At 32.7% G+C, this 22054-nt stretch overlaps 1 protein-coding gene across 1 annotated transcript in view; it reads right to left on the bottom strand.

The window, feature by feature from the left end:
* Positions 1 to 22054, bottom strand: part of LOC149491131 (uncharacterized) — a 64807-nt gene that overhangs the window by 20614 nt on the left and 22139 nt on the right. Inside the window, exon 6 of the mRNA XM_089705498.1 lies at positions 8727 to 8810. Within this exon, the coding sequence (XP_089561624.1) occupies positions 8727 to 8810 (84 nt within the window). The remainder of the gene's footprint in view (positions 1 to 8726; positions 8811 to 22054) is intronic.

Genomic DNA, 22054 nt, shown 5'->3' with positions numbered 1-22054 from the left:
GCGAGCGGTTTCAAAGCGGAGCGGGTGCGCAACGAATACGTTGCGGGCGCGCAACGAACACGCCGCGGTTGCGCAGCGAATTCGTTGCGGACGCGTCATTTTGTATACTCTCGCACAAAAGCCAGCCCTTCCGCCTTGCCTAACTTCCATTCAATATTTCCATCGTTTCTGTAGCACTCAATTTTTTAACCGTACTGTGGAAATGCACTTACTTAACAGTTAACTAAAGATGTAATAACAACTGGAGTTGTTAAAAAAAGGTGCTATAAAATTGAATTACTAGGACTTTTAGAATGTACCATACATTCCAAAAGTATGTAACGACTGACCAGTATAATCTCTCCCATAGCAACGTATGTTATAAAGAGATTTTGTGAACCTAATTATGAGCAAAGTGATAGTGAGTTGCTGGTTGCTTGATAAAATTTTCTATTCACTGCTATTTATCTAATAATAAGATAGCCCTGTTTTAGTTAAGGAGCTTTAACATTTATTTCACTAATGAACTTTCTTAATGAGCAATTAAGTTATCTGATTGCATTTCGACCAAGATTTAATAGATAAAACAATACCCTAAACATTAACATGTTATGAAACTCGTAAAAAATAATGATCTCATAATTATTATACTATCACAAGTTATAAGTAACAACCAGCACGGATTCCATTTTGTTAATGAGTGTACATGACTGCGACGTAAACGTTGCGCATCTGCCACGCGTCCGCAACGAATTCGCTGCGCAACCGCAACGTATTCGTTGCGCACCCGCTCCGCTTTGAAACCGCTCGCAATCCGCTAGTGTGATATGTCACTTAACAGTTCTTCGTATGATATGGATTATATAATCAAACCTTAATTGAGGGAACACTGAATTCCATAAATAAAAGACACGGCACGGCATAGACATCGCCGAGGCCCGAGGGTAAAATTTTCTTCAAATTATGTTAATTTTACAAAGTTCTCCACTAGCTGCTTAGAAGAGTAAAATATCATCTTGGAATGAAAATTAATTAGTTAAAAGGAACTAAATTTAAACTGAATTCCAAATTAGGAGCAGATCAAATGCCGCGATAATTGGAAATAAGACACCGAATTGAAAGTACTTTTAAACTATGAGAATTTGGTTTAATAATTTGTATACAGTTCTTCTTTATATATACTATAATTTATTTATTTCTGAATTTCATTTATATTTCACGCCATTTCATAAATTATGTTTTATTATATATATATGAAGGATTAACAATTTCCTAGAAATGAAGATTGATCTAAGGTTCTTAAAGCTACAATTAATTATTTCTCCGTAATTCACTTTAATTTGTTAGAGTATATTTTCTCACAAGGTTAAACAATAAGGTTATTTATTTAAATAATATCTTCTAAATTTATATAAAAATATTTTCTTATCCGTAATACAATTTTTAAGGAATCTATACTAATATTATAAAGAGGAAAGGTTTGTAATTATGTAAGTATGTATGTATGTATGGTTTTCACGCATAAACTACTGGACCGATTTCAAAAATTCTTTCACCATTAGAAAGCTGCATCTTCACTGAGCAACATAGGCTATATTGCATTTTCAAAAAAATTAGAGATCCTTACCAAAAATGCATTAATGTAACCCAAGGTGTAAAAAATTCCTTAATAAAAATGCTGTCATCGCGTGCGCTGCGGAATCTATTGAAGATAGAACAAAAAAATGTTCTATGGTATTATAGAATGGATCAATATCTACAAGAAAGTCCGCGATACCATATGTCCATCTTCAGTAGTTATGTTACTACAATAACTTTTTTACGTTTTCAAAGTAAATAGAAGTGCCGACAGTAATCAAACCATTTTATCCATGCACATATATTAATCCTTATCCCATTAAATGACGTTTTATTATAGACTGTTTCAATACCAGCAAAATACTTTTTAAATAAAAAAAATTGAATATTCCATTCAAAAGATATAACGAATTTTTAAAAGTGTCAATCTACAGAAAATAGTAGGTATACTGTTCGAGCTGGCCGTAGTGCGGGGGTCACGGAGGAATTCTACCAATATGCGTCTTGACGGAACTGGGGGGGTGAACACAGTGGGGTTTTGGTCGGTAGGAATCCGTCATAACCCACGGCCCCTCCCCCGGAGGCCATCATAAAGATTTCCCCACTAAAACAAAAAAAAAATGTTGTGTGGTTTTATGAAACCACGGTAAAGTGAAACTGTTCGAACGCACTGAGAAAAAAATTCAATAAAAAATATTAACAACTAATAAAATTCAAATAAATCCTAGGACAATTAAAGTTCTCTAACGGCTACAAACGAGTTTTACTTATTGCATTTACTGACGCCAAAAAACCAAGTTTATTTGGAATAGAAATGCCTGTTTACTAATAACGAGTAAAGTTTATTTAAGTGCAAGTAATCCAACATACTTTCTGTTAATATGTTTTTATTAAGGCCAATAACATAAATATTGGTTACACGTAATATATTTTTTATTCTTAGTACTTTTTTTCTTGGGTTTTACTACTCTTGTTACTTGTCTTAAGAATCTAGTGACTAGGATTCACAATTTAATGTGTGGAAATATTAAAGCAGTGATGTTATAACCAGTAATTTTTTATAAGCCCTATTAAAATTTTGACTTGTAATTAATATCTTTTATTGAAATTCATTGAGGTGTGATATAATTTCTAGTATTCTGTTTAATAGTAATTAGAAACGTTGCTATAAGTACTTATACCGCTAAATTTAAATACCCAAAAAAACTTCTGCAGGAGAATCTGCACATGAATATGAACAAATTTAATTACCTATAGGACCGACTCTACAAGCACAAATGTAAAGTAAAAAACATGATTGTTTTTCGCGCTCTTTGGAGTCGGTTCCATAGTTAAACTTGTTCATATTCATGTGTAGATTCTCCTCCAGAAGTTTTTTTGGGTATTTAAATTTAGCGGTATAAGTATAGCATCGTTTCTAATTACTATTAAACAGAATACTAGAAATTGTTTTTTTTAATTGTTCAGATAAGTAATAGTGAAAAATTGTTCGAAATCTTCATTTGCAGATAGGTGGACATAATAAAAAAAAATTTGATATTTTCGTGAAATAACTTTATTCTAATTAACCAAAAAATAATCATTGACAACATAATTTTAAGTAATAAACTAAAAAATCTTTGGTTGTTTGTATTCATGATAACAAACAACTTGCCCAACCGATGCTGAATTTTTAGTGTTTAGGCAACAACACTGCCACCAGCCAAGTAGTTTGTATTCAGTCTCAATGCCGCTTTGGCCACTCACTTCTCTTCCACTAGGTGCTACGGCTCTATGGAATTCCGCAGCCATGCGACTTTCTCCCTTAATTCTTCGTCGGATTCTGAAAGGAATCATTTATCATTTAAATTGAAAACAGCAATACCCGTAAAAGTAAACAAACTCGTTTTTCATTAAAAAGTTAACTGATCAACTGACTTATTTCATCGTTGGTAAAAATTCTGAGTGTTTCAGAATCCACTCTTCCATCTGGACAACGCAATACATATACCAAATTACTATATATATAATTATGAACATTAATACATCGACTGTTCTGGCAAAGAATAGTTTGGTACTGTGTTCTGTGGTGCAAAGAATAAATAAAACTATCTAGCTTCTAACTATCTACTTATGTAGTTTGATTAGGTAGGTACTTACCACGAAATTGGGTTACATACTCCTGCGGGAGATCACTGGTTAATTGATCCATTCTTTTATTCATGTCATTCAATTGTTTTTGCACTGCACAAATTATTTTCACTTGTGTGTTAAACACACGTGCGCTCACTGACGCTAAGCAAATGAGCAATTGACCAGCAACGTCCCGGCGGCTCCGGCGCCGGCAAATCAAAGTAGGCATGTATCTTGTTACTAGTAAACTTTACTAATTCCAATAAAAGATATATATAAACATTAATAGCCATAACTGTAATGACAAATAATAGTTTACTTCTTGAGGGAAAAATAAAACTAGTTCTAATTACAAGTTCACGAATTATAGAAATAAGAAATGCCATATTAGATATTATAGTTTTTTGTAATCGGTCATTTTAGTAAAACTCTTTATAATCATAACAAATCTGTACCTCTTGATATTAGTACAGTACCTACAAATTCAAGGAATATTTATTAATACATGTAAAATCCTACAATCCCAAGTAATGAATATTAATTTCGACATTTAATAAAACCCGTTTATTGGTATTATATTACGAAATTAATAAACTGTACTTGAAATTAAATTTTTTGTAGTTTTCATTAAAAATACATAGGAATTGATAAAATTTGATAATAACGCCATTTAATAACATTGTTATTAATTACGCCGAAATTTTTTCTCTCAGTGCGGTTCCGAACACTGCTTTGTGTAGCGCATGTCGCGTGTCGGTCGGCTGCCGAGTAGGTATACTCCTCGGCAGCCGCGATACACGCGACATGCGCTACACAGACCAAAAAGTTTGAGACGATGTAATAAAAGTTTCACTTTAAAAAAAAGGCCGTAGTGTGGGACGGGGTAAAGGTGATTTTCATGTGATTAAAAATTAAAAATATAGTCCGACCTATAGTAGACTTTTCACTGTAACGATATCGCTATCTATGCGGGTGAAACCGCAGGGCATTGCTAGTAGTATATTAAAATGATACGATTATTTTTCTGTGTTATTATATTTTTTCCCTCACTAATTATTTAAGAGCTCAACATTTACTAATGATATGAAAGATATTTATAGAATATAACTTCATATTATCTACTATACAATATACCATATCTGCTTTCATTATTTTAATAAAGTATCTTTTTAATTAAAAGCAATATATTTTGCAATATATTTTGCACTATAATCACCATCTACTATGTATACCTACAAATATTTGAGTATCATTTGCACTTGCTTTTTATAACGTGTGTTTTTAATTTTTATATTACTCAAAAGTACCTTAGGTCTTTGTTAGTATTGTGAACATAGAGAAATGGGATGAATCGTTTTGTTTTTTACGGGATTGATTACCGAAAAAGATAGTCTAGTACTATCATTTTGACAAACTCTTGTAAGTCGTTCAGTAAAATAAATGTAAAACTTGCCCCATTGCCTTGCCCGGAACATAAATTTTACTTACTTACTTCCCAATTTTCAGACACCGGAGCCTTTATTAGCTATTACATTTCTGAAAAATCTGCTTTCCCAGTATTTCTGCACGCGCTTTACAAAGGTTTTTTAGCAACACAATTTCTGACGAAATTATCCCATCATCATTAAAGACCTGAGACTATTTTCATATTATTCTAGCAAATAAAACAACAGAGATAATTAATGTTTATCTTGTATTAAAAACATGTTTTTAGTTTATATTTTATTTCTCGATCATAAAATCGTTTTATTTATAAGACTTTTATCGTCAATCCACGCTAAGTTATTGCCAACAAGAAATTGAATAAACGCAGTTTTTCCGATATTGCGGTTTAAATATTGGATTGCATTAAACCACGGACATGTATCAAGATAGACTAAGCGAGTGTATGTACTTCCCGTGTCCAAACTAAGATTATGAAACTTACTTGACGCTGGCCTACACTCAGTCCGCGCTTGCAGTTCGCCAAGGAAAGACGTGAAGCTGAATAAAGTAAAATGCCGAATTACGCCGTTATAAACTGTAGAAACTCCACAGCTGTGAGTGGCCGAGTTAGCAGAGATGTTTCCTTCCACCGGTAAGTAATTTTCTAATCAGAATATGCACTATTTATTTTAAAATCAAATAAAGAATATCTGTGGAAAACGATCGTGACAAACACGGATACCAAATCATACGAAATGATTCGGAATACATTGCGGCTTTTACTTGGCACGGTAAAGATCGAGTCGTATGATAACAAGCAATGTATAGCGTCTTCTCATTTTTCTGTTCTCATTTTTCTGTCCAATTTTGTGGTTAGTGATGTTCATTTGATGCAACAGTTCTCGATTCTAATCGATTTTATAATCGAACAGAAAAATGATAATTTGAAGGAGCAATTTTTCAGAAAAAAAGGCATAGATTTTTTTTGTCAAAACTCCTTATTGCTTAGACTATGTTTGTTTTTTCAGTTTTCCAAGTAACCCGAACATAAAAGAAAAATGGATTGATGCAACGGGACATAAAGATTGATTGATTGACAGTTTCATTACTTTCTTTCGATGGCCTCTCTAGTACGTAGTACACGGTAACTCAATGGGCATATGTAAGAAAAAGCTAAAACACATTAGTTTACTTGTTAGAATATTAAAAGGTTTATAAATTTATTTTATCATTCCTCTGTCTATGGTAATTATCATTTTTCTGTCTTGAATCGATTTAGTAATCGATTACGATTCATTTATTTAATTACCTCTTAGACATAGATCTAGTTTGATCTGATTTCTTTCGATTTACTTCGATGGGATAGGACGATACTAGAATCGCCGCGCGAGTGGCGTCCTAATCGATTTAGCGTAAAATGAAATTACCATCACTAAAAAGCGCTCGTGACGTCATAACGCGTCAAGGTCAGTACAAAAAATATGACACGCTTGGTTTTCATACAGATCGCGGTACTTGCGTAGTCTATCTATGTCTGTGCATTAAACTTTTACTTCAACATGCAAACTAATCCGGTTTATCATATTTCAAATACTAGGAAACTTTACCGTAAATATTTATTTGAAATCGTGATATTTAAAAATTATTAGCTTTATTGTATCATTTTTTTATGTAGCAAGCAAAGGGGAACGTGGGCCACCTGATGTTAAATGGTCACTATCACCTATAAACACTTGTAACATTGTGTTACTGGTTTTTAAAGACAAATAAGCTCTTTTTTTAAGGCCTAATTGTTGTGTAGATAAAATATACATACACATAGCCTATTGTACCTACACTGTGTTATGAAACAAATAAACGATAATATGGTACATAAAGCCATACATACACACTTGTACAAAATCGATTTTTTAATAGTGTATAAGTTTGGTAATTGCTTCCTATAAGGAAAGTTTTAACATTAAAAACAATACAAATATCTATCTTTTTATATTCTAAGCTACCATACAGATGCATTTAAAATTAATATTAGTTATGACCGCCGCTATCAGGAAGTTTTTCGGATTCATGATCGGATTACAAACGCGCCACGAATAATATTAAGAAAATTATACTAAAAAATAAGTATATTATTTTAAATAGCTACATTTTGTTTAATAAATGCTATTGTTCTATCAATAAAATTATTTAAAAACATATAGAATTCTACTCATTAGTGATTTGATCAATTAAGTTGAATTAATATCAAACGAGTAAATTACTATACCTATAATTAGATTGATACAAAAAAGGGGTAAATCTATATAATTAATTAAACCCTAATAACAGAGAATTTTTATCTTTACCTAAAACGCAGTTAATTTGCCATTCTGTTAGAATAGAAACTTATGTTTGGTCATCTGAATGGCAATTAATTTTCATCTGCCATAACATACGCATCCGTTGCTGATGGACCACTATGTGAGAATCTACGATCAATGTTGATCTCACTGATTAATCCCTACGCAGTCAGATTGGAATTATGGCTATGGTTTATGTTAGTAACGTTAAATAACTCGATTATACACCCCAGTAATTCGACATGTAAATCCATACTAACACGATTATTGCGAAAATTACGCTGCCTATCTGTTATGTTTTGATTCATGGACTGGGATAAGACGTGGACCTTGATCGGAACAGTATAAAAAGATAGGAGAAAAGAAATCGTTTTGAAGCAATAGGTTATAGGAAACCGGGACAATAATTATCAATATAGACAGCAACCTTTAAAAATTGTGTCAGACGTTTTAGTTTAACTGTTTAAAATCTGTTCAAATCTATTCTTCTTATTTTCTATTGTATTTTTCAAATAAAATCGCATCTATTGCTATCCTTCTTTAAGGCGCGGGACATATACAAGCGGCGCGGCGCGCCGCGGGCGCGCTGCCGGCGTGCATCGGGTGCGCTATTGGCATTTTGTATGAAATAATTTTGGAAAGGCGCAACCTTGGCGCAACCTTGGCACAACCGTGGCGTGCCGTCTCGACGCCTGTCCAAAATTCTTTCATACAAAATGTATAAGAAGGACGTGGTGCAAAACAGATTCAAGAGGTGCGCTTATGGCACGCCCGCGCCCGCGCCGCTTGTGTTTGACCCGCGCCTAAATGTTTACACCATTTAACTCTTATATTTTTGGACACGATATTCATCTATTAGAAATCGTGTTATTATTGTTTCTTTTTTTGTAATTTATTTTTAAGATTTTTAATATATTTTAATTTCAGAAACATCGTATTTGGGGATATTTATATGGACTTGCAGAAAAATTCAAACCTATAAAACATGTGTAAAATATTTTTGCTCCAGTTTAACAAGATCATAATAAAATTATAGGTACGATCTTATTTTAAAGAAGGAAGGATTAAAGAGGAGGTATTTAATATAACACAAATTAAAAGTAAAAGCTAAAAACAAATAAACAAACGCAATAATTGACATTATATGAACATAAAATTATGTGTAGTACGTAAAAATTGGTTACCTCTTGGTTACCACTATTTAGATTATAATTGGAATAACCTATGGAAGAACCTAACACCTACAAAAATAACATCATACAGAAACAAATTTAACCAGTTATATCAACATACCCGATCAGAATAATCAAACGCAGCGGTGCCTCGTCCATCAATGTACTCTTGGAACTGCGAGATCACACAGACTAGCGCGTAGATCTGCAAACAAAAAGAAATATTAGCCCAATAATGAATATTCATAGCGTGTAAGGAGCATCAATCATTTAAAATGGCAAGAGTTCTCTAGAGGGTTATAAACTTGGTAAATTTGTTCGCGTGTATCTACTCTTTATCTTATAGTGCATATTATTTGCGTAAGATTCGTTTCATTTATTTTATTCATCTTTTATCTCAGGTTGTCTGGTAGAGATCGTAACAGGCCGTTTATACGCCTTTTTTAACTGACTACGATACAAGATGGGTTATGTTTTTCCAGATTACAAATACTACAACTGGACCGATTTTGACATACCTAATTATGAGGTGTCGTTATAATCATCAGAATTGTGGTTATGACAAAAAAGTGAATCTACATATATATAGTCAGTTTTTTTCGTAATAATAATTATTATTTTTCTTGATATTAATTAATTAGAGTAATAGGGCGTATTTATTAACGCCTACCCAAGATGAGATACCGTACCTAATAAAATAAATAAATTTCGATAATTTTTTTATTAAACCTACACAGAAATGCCGAGCTGTTTTAATAAGTCGACTAAAGGAATAGATTCAATGTTCATATACGTCGCAAAGGTTTTTTTTATAGAGGTCTGTCCAAATAAAGTGGCGCGCTAGTCCCAAAGGGTATTTTTATGTTGGGATGATATCTTACGCAACATCAGCTGCAGTATTTTAGCAATATTAAAAACGTTTATAAAGGTCTAATATTAAATTTAATGTTCCCTCCATAATGAACTTTGGAACTAATTTATATTTTAAAAGAAATTAGCCAGTACAATTTTTGCCCGTCCAAATTATTTTTAAGTAAAGTTGTTCAAGCACTTTTGAATCATTTTAAAATTATTTTTAAGCGGTTCAGAGTTCGTTTCAGCTGAAAGGAGTTTGGTGAAAAGTTTATAAATGCCAAAAAACGTATTTATAGCTGGAGGGTAATGGAGATATAATGTTTATATATAAAACGAACTTTAGGGTAGCTCGCATACATATTTTTTTGTGGTGTTTGAAGATATTATATTTTTTGCTTGAATTTAAACGAGACTTTTTTTGATAGCAGGAAAATGTAATTTAGAATTAATTTAGGAAGAAAATCAGTTCAAATACCAAGTGCAACAATATTTACGAAAAAAGAACTCTACCAAAATTGTATATGCTAAAATATATAGCATCATACTTATTATATCGCTGAATTACACCTTTTTTTCTGATATCGATATATTCAACTTTGCTTGCCAAAACAGATAAATCGTTATTTTTATTACAGACAATAGACATAAACTTTCATGTGAAAACTATGAAATAAATATAGAATATTTGCCCAAAAGCACAAAACTGGTTCTTCCTGAAACGTTTACTTCTTCATTATATGTACTAGCTTTCCACCCGCGGCTTCGCACGTGTTATCTAAAGTTAACAAATTATATACTAAAACCGTCCTCATCTAAAAAAAAAACCGCTTGAAAATCCGTTGCATAGTAGACATAGGGACGGAGAGACAGCGACAGCGACTTTAAGTATAAAGTACGTATAGATAGTAATCTATACTAATAATATTATAAAGCTGAAGAGTTAATTTGTTTGTTTGTTTGTTTGAACGCGCTAATCTTGGAAACTACTGGTCCGTTTTGAAAAATTATTTCGGTGTTAGATAGCCCATTTATCGAGGAATGCAGGCTATATCATCACGCTAAGACCAACAGGACTGGACAGGAACTGACTGTTCTCGTTAACCAGCCACTACAGGTTATAATCGTTCAATAAACCATTATGTTTGGGCTCAGGAGTGGGGTTAATGTCACAGGCAAGCCACTCAATATGCGATAGGGTTAGTTTTGGCCAAGTGGTGTTTATCATACTATCCACTTGGCACGGAACGATCAGTTTTAATAATTTGCGTACAAACACGTGTTTTTGTAGTTAACCTCATGCCAGATGGTGTCAGTTTCCTAAATACGAGTACTATTGTGTACGTACAAAGCGTACTGTACGTACGTACACGGTACAAAGCTATGATGACATTTGGCTTAGGCACGAATAGTCACAAAGATTTTGTGTTCCGACCATTGACTCTTTAGAAAGAAAGAAAGAATGTTTATTTTTTTACGTGTTTTAATCTTATGCTATAGAAGCTAGTTAACGTAATACTTGATTTTAATTTGGTTTGATTTTTCTTTAAACCTACTTTATACATAGATAACTAAGCCACTTACAGGAGGGGTTTTTATATACAAAGTTCATAATATGAATTTATAAACATTCTCTATGAATTGCCTACTTCCATATCGTTGTCCTTTTGAAGAGTAACTAAGTTCCATTTGTTGAATATTTTCTTGGCCTTATAATTAATATTTGAGATAATTAATAAAATAATTTTACCTGACGTGATTTAGGCGATTACTTGGTCTATGATGGCGTTGTGTGAAATATGTAAGGATATTTATAATTATGTATATCAAAGCTATTTCTATAGATCTATAGAATCGCTGATGCTTGCCAATTGAATTGAATGCTGCTAGAAATTTATCACTCTTATGAAAGTGTCGCTGGATGAGCACTGCGAATACTATATTATGCATCTGCATGTTAGTTCACTGTATCGATATCTCGTGACAAATTTTACACATCAATGAATTTATCAGCAATACGGGACAGAATACTGCTCTAACATTATTTTTTAAATAGTTACATTACTTATTTTACAGTACAAAATTACTCCATCACAATATAAAACCAACGTTGTTATAAATCCAAGTAAACATTTGCACATTTAATTGGCATTTAGCTTAAAATAATTAGTTGTTATACATCACATAATAGCTGAATTGTGATAGAAGCAAAACATTAATTACCACTGAACCAATTCACTTTTACGTATAGTACTCTAGTTCTATTAATCACAGTTGGACACTCCACTTAACTTTTTCTTCAGCCTTCAGTTTGCTGAGCCCTTTGTAACCTACAGATTTGTTAAATTCTAATATGTGTGCTATATTGCAGCATTTTCTAAATAAAGTACAATTTCTTTAGTTATGTATAATGTTTTTCTTAAGCTAAAGTCAACGAAACTTAGAGTAAGGATGATTTAATCAAATATTTTTATTTTACTACCTTCTCCAGCTCGTTTACTGAAAATAAGTTTTGCACAACCAAACATTTCTTATGAATGGCAAGAATTTCCGTTTTCATTCGAGAATGCACTAAGCGTTTTCATCATCCTGCTAATATTATAAATGCGAAAGTTTGTGAGGATGGATGTATGTGTTAATTGTATATGAGTAGGTGTGTATGTTTGTTACTCTTTCACGCAAATACTACTGAATTATATTGAAATTAAGCACACATATAGAGGGTAAATTGGTTTGACACATAGGGGCGGGTTTTTCTTAGAAAACGCTGGCGAAATCGCGGGCGGAAAGCTAGTTCAGTATAAAAATGGTAAGCAAAACAAAATAAAACCGTAAGCATGTGTATTTGGATTAATTGTTTTGTTTCCACTCCGTTATCCAACTTAGCCTTTGGATGATGGATAATGGAACATGCGACTCACGACCGTGAGACGAGTGACGATCAAACATCGACCTTTCCTTTGTGAAGTTAAACGTGTTTTGATAGTTTGCGTTTTTAGGCTGGCCGCGAGTTCCAAATGGTGTTAAAATCAATAGGGTAAGTGGGTTGGTTGTTTGTGCTTTTGAGTATTGTTTGCTTTCAATGCCTTTGGGTATGTCATGAATAGGATTTTTTTTTCAGGAATAAAGAAGAATGTTTAGCCTTAACTCTGCCAAGCATCTAGAAATACTGCGGTTTTAGTTTTCCTAATTGGTCAAAGTTAACCACGAAAACAATGGTAATATGCCTGTCTACTTTGTTGTCCTATGAATACTTTTCAGAAAAATTCCATTTTATTTCACTTTCAACACGTGTTAAAAGCCAACGTAATCTTTTGCAGCTACACTAAAAATTCAAGACCATTTACCTTCGCGAGGTTAATAATTGAATACGCCGAAGCGTTTGGACCGAACAGCTACCACATGAAGAATAAAGAAGAGCCATTAATATCCGAATCAATTCAGTTCATGTTTCAATTGTTTCTACATATCGTCTATTCAGCTACCGATAGCGAGTATAGGTATATTAAGAAGAGCTGGAACGTCAACACATTTACACATTGCACATGTTAGGCCGGGAGATACTGACACAAAATTTCGGGTCATTTGTAACAGGATGGCGGTCTAGAGGGGTCTTAGTACGCAATGACAAAAAGAAAAATGACGTAAATGTCTGCACGATGATGATTACCTGTGCAAAAGTTAGCCTGGTACAAATGGTTGAATTGTTTTTTTTTTTAAATCAACGCATCGCGTCGGTATGGGGGGCTGTTAGTTACACCGGAAAAGTATGGCATTACACTACCGCCTACATCTTTTTTAAGGGCTATCAGTAAATTCTAAAATTTTTGTGTTACAAATCGTTGGACTTTCGCTATTTATCCGACGAGTTCGACTAACGCCCACGCGACTAGTCCGCCGGTACCAGCGTTCTGACCATCATTTTTCTTTTAGTCATTGCGTAATAAGACCTCTGTAGAACCGCCATTCTGTTACAAATGACCCGAAATTTTGTGTCAGTATCTCCCGGCCTATGTATGTGTCTAATTTTGCAATTGTTTATAAATACAGGGTGATGTAATTGGTGTAGTACGATGAAGAATTTTGTGATACAGTAAATGGAAGAATTATAGAATATTTTACAGTACATATTTAATAAAATCATTTAATTTTTTGTTCATTTTCATTAGAAATGTCAATTTTTCTCACCAAGGTGGAAATTTGGATGATAAGGATCTTGTTAGAAAAATATAAATTTTGACTAAAATCGGCATTTTTTTTTTCAAAAATCAAAGTACTAATTAATAATCAGAGTTATCACATTATTAAAAAAAATAAGCCAAACAATACACAATTTTTACCTACTTGATGCAATCCTCAAAGATCATGGACATAGTGTATTGCGCCTTCTACCATACCATCCAGAACTCAACCCAATAGAGTTACTATGGGGCATAATTAAAGGGAAAGTAGCATCACAAAATGTGAACTTTAACTTGAAAACTGTGGAAGCATTATTTAGAAAGGAAGCAAATGCTATTAGTCTGGATATGTTTAGTGACGTTTGGAGAAAGACGCGAGAACATGAGGAAAAATATATTCAATTAGAACCAAAAGTAGATAATTACACTGACTCATTTATAATAACATTAAGAAATTCCGACGGCGAGTTCTTCGAGCGATGAAAGTTTCAGTGAAGTAGAAGATTACGATTATGATTAAATAGATTCTTCTTCTTCTCTATAGATACTGCTTTCTGAATTGGTGGTAAATGTTAAAACTGTTAAACTGTTATAACGATTCAAAAGTGCTTCTAGAAGAAGTCTAATTGTATAAATGTTTGAGTTTGAGTTTAAAACCAATAGTGTGAAAATTATACAATAAATATGTAACAATATTTGTTAGCGCGTATTGGTAGGTATTACGTACTTACTACAAATACAATATTTCTTAGATATCTTTACTCGACCAAAGTCAGGACAAGACTGCTCCGCAACTGCAGAAGACGTCCGTTATTTAAATCATTATCAAAACAACCATCCGTGTGTTGGGACTTGGGAGTGAGCGCACGTTTTATTTGTATTGTTTTTATGACCTGAAATTTAATTATTATTTGATAATTGAATAATTATTAATACTTTTATCCAATTGATTATTATTAGAATAAATAATTAACTTCATCAATTGATTTACTTTTAAATTATAATTTTACAGGTAAATTATGAGAGCTTTCATAATTATATTTGCATATATTTATCTACAACGCACCTATTTTACAATTCAAGTCTAAAATGAAACTAGAGTCGCATTTATTTTTGAACATACTGTAAGTGAAATTGCATAAGTGTGAGTACTGTGAACATGCCAGCTTTCCTTAATTGACCGATAATGTAGAAGAATATTCACTATGGACCCTAAACATAATGGGCAGTGTTGGGCGAGTAGAGACCATCACGATTGTGTAGAGGGCCTAAATGTCTGTGATCGGCCGTCATTGTAGATGTTTATTCATAATCGCCGTAACGGCGGCCAACGTCGACGAGCATTTGTTGGGCCAACGCTGCCCACTGTATAGAGGGCCCCTTATAATTTCCATTCACGCGAGCGTCCAATAACCGATGCCAGTAACAGAATGTCGAGTTTCTTGTTTCTTATGAAGTTCTTAGAGGTCGATCAGAAGTGAATAGCAATTATGTTCTGACTTATATTCTACGATGTATATCGTAGGTTGTAATGTACCTATCAATACCTACCTAACAATAGTCTTTCTGTCCTTCAGATGAAAGGTATCACGTGTATCACACCAGGATTATTTTAAAATTAAAAGATATATGATCGTCCACCACAAGTATCTAGATATAAACTCAAAGAGATAAAAGTTTTTCTAACTCTCCGACTTGAATAAAATCGTAGGCGGCTAAAGTACTTGTAGATATAATTTTACATTGAGCTTCGAATAAATAATTCTTAATGAATGTTTTCGCGGGTTTATTGCTCAGGATGCAAGCTGTAAAATTTTTACAGCCCTCGAAGACATTTAGCGTTTTATGATGTCGCCAACACCTGTATGTTACATTCAGTATTCAGGTAAACAGCTATTTAGCATGTTTATAATTAACTAGGCACCTTAACATTAAAAATGGTTTCAAGAGTATAAAAAATATGGGTAATAAGTTTATGATAGAAAAAAATTAGAAAAGGCTGAGTTATTTCATTCGTTAAGCGAGGTTTTTAAGGATTTTTTGTTGAACTCGGGCCAAAAAAATTCTAACGCAATTTTGTCCACGAATCCAGTCTATTTTTAAAATGCATTAAACATTAAAAAGGACAGAATACTTAAACATTTGCACATTTGCGTCGTAATTTTACACTGAATGACATCTATAAATAAGATAGAACAATTGTCCAAAAATTATAACGGAGCGTTTTACAATCCGAGAGACTATTTCGGTGGTATTCGTAAGTAGATTCTATTTCTGCATAAATTATGAGCCATTGTCCCCTAAACGAGGAGTCTGTATTTAATGGAAATCCAGTAGTGAACGATAAAATCGTAGGCAAGTGATGAACGGAGCCAGTAATTGCCGTGCCTATACACCGATACACGATTAGGGCACGGAATTCGCAATGACGATGCCAATGTAAACCAATTATAAATTATTTGGAGTAACCAAATCGATATCTTCAAAAAGCCTTAGTTCATTTGTTACTTTTCCTTCCTTGGACTGCATTGCGAGGGTATCGTTGCGAACGATTTATATTATACTGAAAATAATCTTAAAAGTTTAATATTAGACATCACATGGTCATGAAGTTTAAATTTCATTTCCCAACTACATGTTTATTTATGTATATCTACCAAAACTTGTCTCAAAAACCATTCTTATTAAAAATAATATCCTCATAAAAAATACGATTCATATAAGTAACAAAAGATTTTTCATTATGAAATGCATTAAGAAAAATAGGGGTACAATATCGCCCCAGAGACATGGCAAAGATTGTCTCAGCTCCTTGATTTATCTCATCACGGTTATTAATATAAAATAAAAATAGCAATTTTTGCTGCTTTTCCCGAGCGCTTAAACAAATTGCTCCACTTAATAGCTTGCGCCATATCATAATAATTAAGGCGAGAAACTGAATTTCGCGCCACTTTACTGTCATTGAATTTTTTTTTTGTTTATGGTAAAGAATACCATGACCCAATTTTTTTGTTTGATTTTACGGTGGGATTGTAAATATTTATATGAAAGATTAATGAAGGCAACTTGTAACGTGTCGCATACATTTATAATGAGGGTAATCTCTAAGTATAAACCAAGGATTATAAACAAAAATAAAAAAGTATGAGGAGGCCGTTAGTAACTATAGAAGGGTGTCTTTTTTTAATAATAAACGAATAGGTAATGCAAAATAAAAAAATATGATATGCGATCGTGAAATAAATTTCGTAATATGTACTTCATTCAAGGCTGAGCTGTCAAAATGACGTTTTTATTTATTCATGTTTGGGCAATAGACCGGGAGATACTGACACAAAATTTCGAGTCATTTGTAGCAGGATGGCGGTTCTACAGGGTTCTTAGTACGCAATGACAAAAAGAAAAACGATGGTGTGAACGCTGGTACCGGCGGCTTAGTCGCGTGGGCGTTAGTCGAACTCGTCGGAAAAATAGCGAAAGTCAAACGATTTGTAACACAAAAATTTTAGAATTTACCGATAGCCCATAAAAAAGAAGTAGGCGGTAGTGTCATGCCATACTTTTCCGGTGTGACTTACAGCCCGCCATACCGACGCGAATGTGTTGATTCAAATAAAACAATTATTCAACCATTTGTACCAGGCTAACTTTTGCACAGGTAACCATCGTCGTGCAGCCATTTACGAAAATCGCCATGCCATACTTTTCGGACGATTCCAAATGGTCGCCATACCGCCGAAAATTTGCAAAAAAATTTTATTTCGCCAAACTTTTTGTACCAGTATTGCATTTGGATTTTTGGAGAGTATTTGATAAAATGTGACCTTATATTTGCCATACTTCTAGTAGGGGGAAAAAGTGCTGTCATACTTGAAAAATTAATTAAGTATTAATTTATATAAGTGAAGATTTCCAACACCTAGATCTTTGAAATTTTGTATTTATATTCGTTGATCCTCAAACTTACAGGAAAAATAAGTGCCATACTGTTACAAATCGTTTGACTTTCGCTATTTTCCGACGAGTTCGACTAATGCCCACGCGACTAAGCCGCCGGTACCAGCGTTCACACCATCATTTTTCTTTTTGTCATTGCGTACTAAGAACCCTGTAGAACCGCCATCCTGTTACAAATGACTCGAAATTTTGTGTCAGTATCTCCCGGTCTACAAAGTGAAAACCTCGAATTTTATAATTACTGCCGTCAATATAAAGCAATACTGATATTTATTTATGTTAGAATGTGAAGTTTTATCCGTCCTAGTCCCTTTTTCCACAACGGAGTACCTACCCGATTAATAATAAATTGTATTTTTGGGATCAATACTTTAATTTTCTCAGAGGATTAGTTAGTTACTCTTAAAAAAATACCGTATACCTACGAAACACATAATTTTAACAGTAAAACGTCTTTGATACAAACATACGTATTCAGAGGTTCTTAAAAAAGGAATGTAATAAGCTTGTGTTTCTTCATTCCACCATTACTTCTTATTACCCAAACAGATTTGGATGTATGGGGTATCGTTAGAATGTTGCTCTGTTGAATGAAATTATGATGTGAGCTACTTATCTGCCTTTTTTTAACTTTATTGGTTTCTTGTGCCCAAAAAGGTTATATAAATAAATGAAAACGCATTTCAGCTTATATGCAAAACAAATTGATAAAATAATTGGAAGCCGTACAAAAAGGCTAGTTTCTTAGATGATACTCATATTTACTTTATTACAATATACTTTATAAACATAATTGATTGTACCACAGTCACACGTAACTCTTGAGAATTGTTATTTATTTACTCCAATTCGGACGTCGCCGAGTGAAACAGCTAGGAAGAAATAAATCGTGTTACGATCCGGTCCGTGTTCCTCTTAAATTATTTATGAGATGTTGCTCCTCTTGAATGGCTAATTAATTACATGTAACTCTCTGAATTTGTTGGTAAACTGCTACAGCACTGACATTTCACATCTAGAACTTTCGACCTTCAATACATGACGCCACTAACAAGCTCTTTGAAATGAGCAGAATGTTTTTGATCCTTTTAATTTTGGCTTATTCAAATTCTTTTGACATGAGCCTTCCTTTTGAAAAATACATTTAACTTTTAACTGCGCATATTAAACTTTAGAGGGCTCATGAATGAGCTTGTTTGAAGTTATAAAACAAATATGGGACACATTTTAAGTGGCAAAAATGTAGGTATAATATACTTATTATTAGATTATGTATATAGCAAGTAATAAATAATTTTAGATTTAAAAGGGATAATTTTAGATTCTAAGGGAATAAACAATTGTTTATATATATTTTGAAGGCATAAACAATATTTCATAATTAAAACACTTCTAACGAATGGAAAATAAGACTTGTTATTCTAATACTAAGCCCGATAGATTTGTGCTTTATCAAGCATGGCAACGGATCTTGAGCAAACTGAGTCTATTTATGATATTCTAAAATCCTAATGAATACCACAAAATATTATAACACAAAAACATACTCAAAATACAAAAAAAATATTCAAATAAAATGATGAAAAGTTCGCTTTTCTTTATAAAAAATAATCTAATATTTAAGGCCTAAGCATAAAATAGTTCACATTTAATGTATAATATTTCATATAGAATCAACCCTCTGCAATCCGCATTTAAATAATTGTGAAGGGTTAAAATTTTATTGTAAAAGAGTCCGTTGGGACTTCCCACAATAAAATTTCGTAATTTTTCAAACAATGGGTACCTACTACACGAACTTGATAATCGTTTTAAGCCCAAAGTCGGACACAGTAGGTTTAATGTTAATCCCGTGTAGCGGGTAAATTATATTAATTTTTGTCGTTTAATTAACGCCATTTTTATTCAGAAACGTTTGGAAAACTCCAAGTAAGTATACGGAAAAAAGGGAATGTAATGTACTATGTTGCCGCTGGTAACTGCTTCGCGCGATTAACAGTTGTTATATTGAAATATATTTCAATATGAAAGTTTATTTATTTCTATACAAATATATACCTATACGGATGTTAAAAAATGGGTTTCGACGATTTTTTTCCACCGTTTCCCATATACGCAAGAATTAACGACTAGTAGGTACTTAACAATTACCTAATCTGAAAGTGTAGCATAAAACAGTGCTTAAAATAAAGTAAGTACATTAAAATACTCAATTTATTTTTTACTATCCCTATAAATCAATTTTTAAATGAAAATTAGGTACTCATTTAGACAGAAGCGATGAACGTCTAGATAAGCTACCTTAAAGCGATATCGGAAAAAGATTTCTTCGACTTGTTTGTGACAAGGGAAAGTTGAAAGTTTTTTCTTTCTGTATTTCAGTCAACCATATAAGTACGAAATTTTATGCGAATTTAACATTGTTTAAGAATATTATCTTGGGTGTTTGATGATATCTATTATATAGTATTATTATTTTAGTGGTTGTATGAATATCGGTAGGTACATGCTCAACAAACTTTATTTATTTCTATAGACTTAACTCACTCACACAATTAATATTTAATAAGTTAATAAAGAAAAAAGGTTTAGCCTAAAATTTAATAAAGTTTGTGTTCGCTGCAATTGGGTGCCGGTATTCTGAACTCCGGTGAGATGTTTATGACTAGGGATGCGTAATAAAAAGCGTTTCTATTTAAATGAAACGCCGTAAAAGGCACAATTTATTCGCACAAGTATATTACTGGAATACCTAAGAGCTTCGATCGATATAGATACTTGAGGTTTGTTATCGCGACAATAGAATCTATCTAAAGAAGTCGGAAAGAGAGGAATCTATTAAAGTAACAAAACAACTTTCTTCTACGTTATACTACCTATGTAAGAACCATGTTCAGTCACATAAAAATTAAACACCTTTTTTTGGACATCAGAAAGAAGGTGCACATTCCAACTCAGTATAAATAAATAAATCATTTATAATTTTACAAATCAAAGTGACCTGGCTCCTGGGCGGCCGTACACGGGCAGCTCGAGCAGTTAACGGCTGAGCGACGTACACGGACGGCTCCAGCGCAGTCAACGGCTCGAGCAGTCCGTATATATTATTATGCCTCACGACCGCTCGCGAGCCGTCGACGGCACGGTGGAATTTCGCCATGCAGTTGACGGCTTGAAGCGATCGCGACGGCTCGAGCAGACGACGAGCGACGGTCGCCCTGATATACATACTTACATTTTGTAGAGTTTACGAGATGTAAAACATGAAATAAAAAGCCTTTATAAAAATCTGCTCAATTTTGTAACAGCTTATAAAAAAGAAACAGAACATACAAACTTACTCTTAATTAACTTTTAATTTAGGAAATAAGAAGCTCTGCCGCGCGGTTTCACCTGCGAGAAAAGTCAAGCATTTCCACAACTCACGTGTTATTCTAGTGCATGAGCTACATCAGTACCTAGTATTATCAAAATTTGTTCAGGTGTTTTTCCGTGAAAGAGTAACAAACATACATTAATCCATCCTCACAAACTTTTGTATATATATGTATATTAATAGTAGGTAACTTTGTATTTGGTGATTGTTCCCACTTATTGTTAAATTTAAATATTATTCGAGACAAGTTCTCCATGATATTATATATTTAACATTTATCCATTCCATCTATCTTGCTGAGAAAGCTATAATGAATCCTAAGAGGGCTATTTTTTAAACTTGTAGTACCTACTTCAATAGATAAAAGAATTTATTACGTGTCCAAAGCAAAATAAAGAAAAAGTGTTATTTTATCTTCTTACAGCTGTATTGAATTGTTAAACGATCTTTATATATTTTAAGAGTTTAATTTGCATTATAAAAAGGTTTTTTTGTATAAATTAGTATGTATACTTACCTATATGTTAACGAGTGTATACATTTAAGTATATAAGTTTGACGAGTATCACAGTTATATTATTATGGTATAATATTTAATCTGTGCTTATCCTACTCATAAATTATTAAAATCGGTCCAATAATTCATCCTTTTAATTTAAGTTAACATTTCAGTTTTCATCAGTGAAATAAATATTGAGTAAAATTAAATTTTCTTCGAAATAATAACGATTTGTTCGTTGTTTATGTTCATAAATTCATAAAATATGTAAAATAGCTTATTCTATTTTTTAAGAAATCACAAGATAAACTTGAAAAGGTTAAATATGTACAGACGAACGAATTTCAGTATTAAATGAACTAGAAAAATAGATACCTAGCTACATTAAATTTATTTCAATCTACGAAAAATTATTTTGCATCACGCCTAAATTCATTTGAAAATCTATTAAATGGCACATCAAGTGGAATTGCAAAATTTTACAAAGAAATATAAATATATTTATAAAATTTTCCTTCAATGTGAATTTATTCAGCCAGGGTCATTAAAACATTTTTAAATAAGTAGATAACATAGAAAAA

The sequence above is a fragment of the Colias philodice genome, chromosome 1, assembly GCF_061535455.1.
Source record: "Colias philodice isolate Cphi_HAF_F1 chromosome 1, ilColPhil1 Martin Lab GWU primary, whole genome shotgun sequence".
In the NCBI taxonomy this organism is placed as follows: domain Eukaryota; kingdom Metazoa; phylum Arthropoda; class Insecta; order Lepidoptera; family Pieridae; genus Colias; species Colias philodice.
The sequence above is the reverse complement of the archived record's forward strand: the minus strand, read 5'-3'. Positions and strand labels throughout refer to the sequence as shown.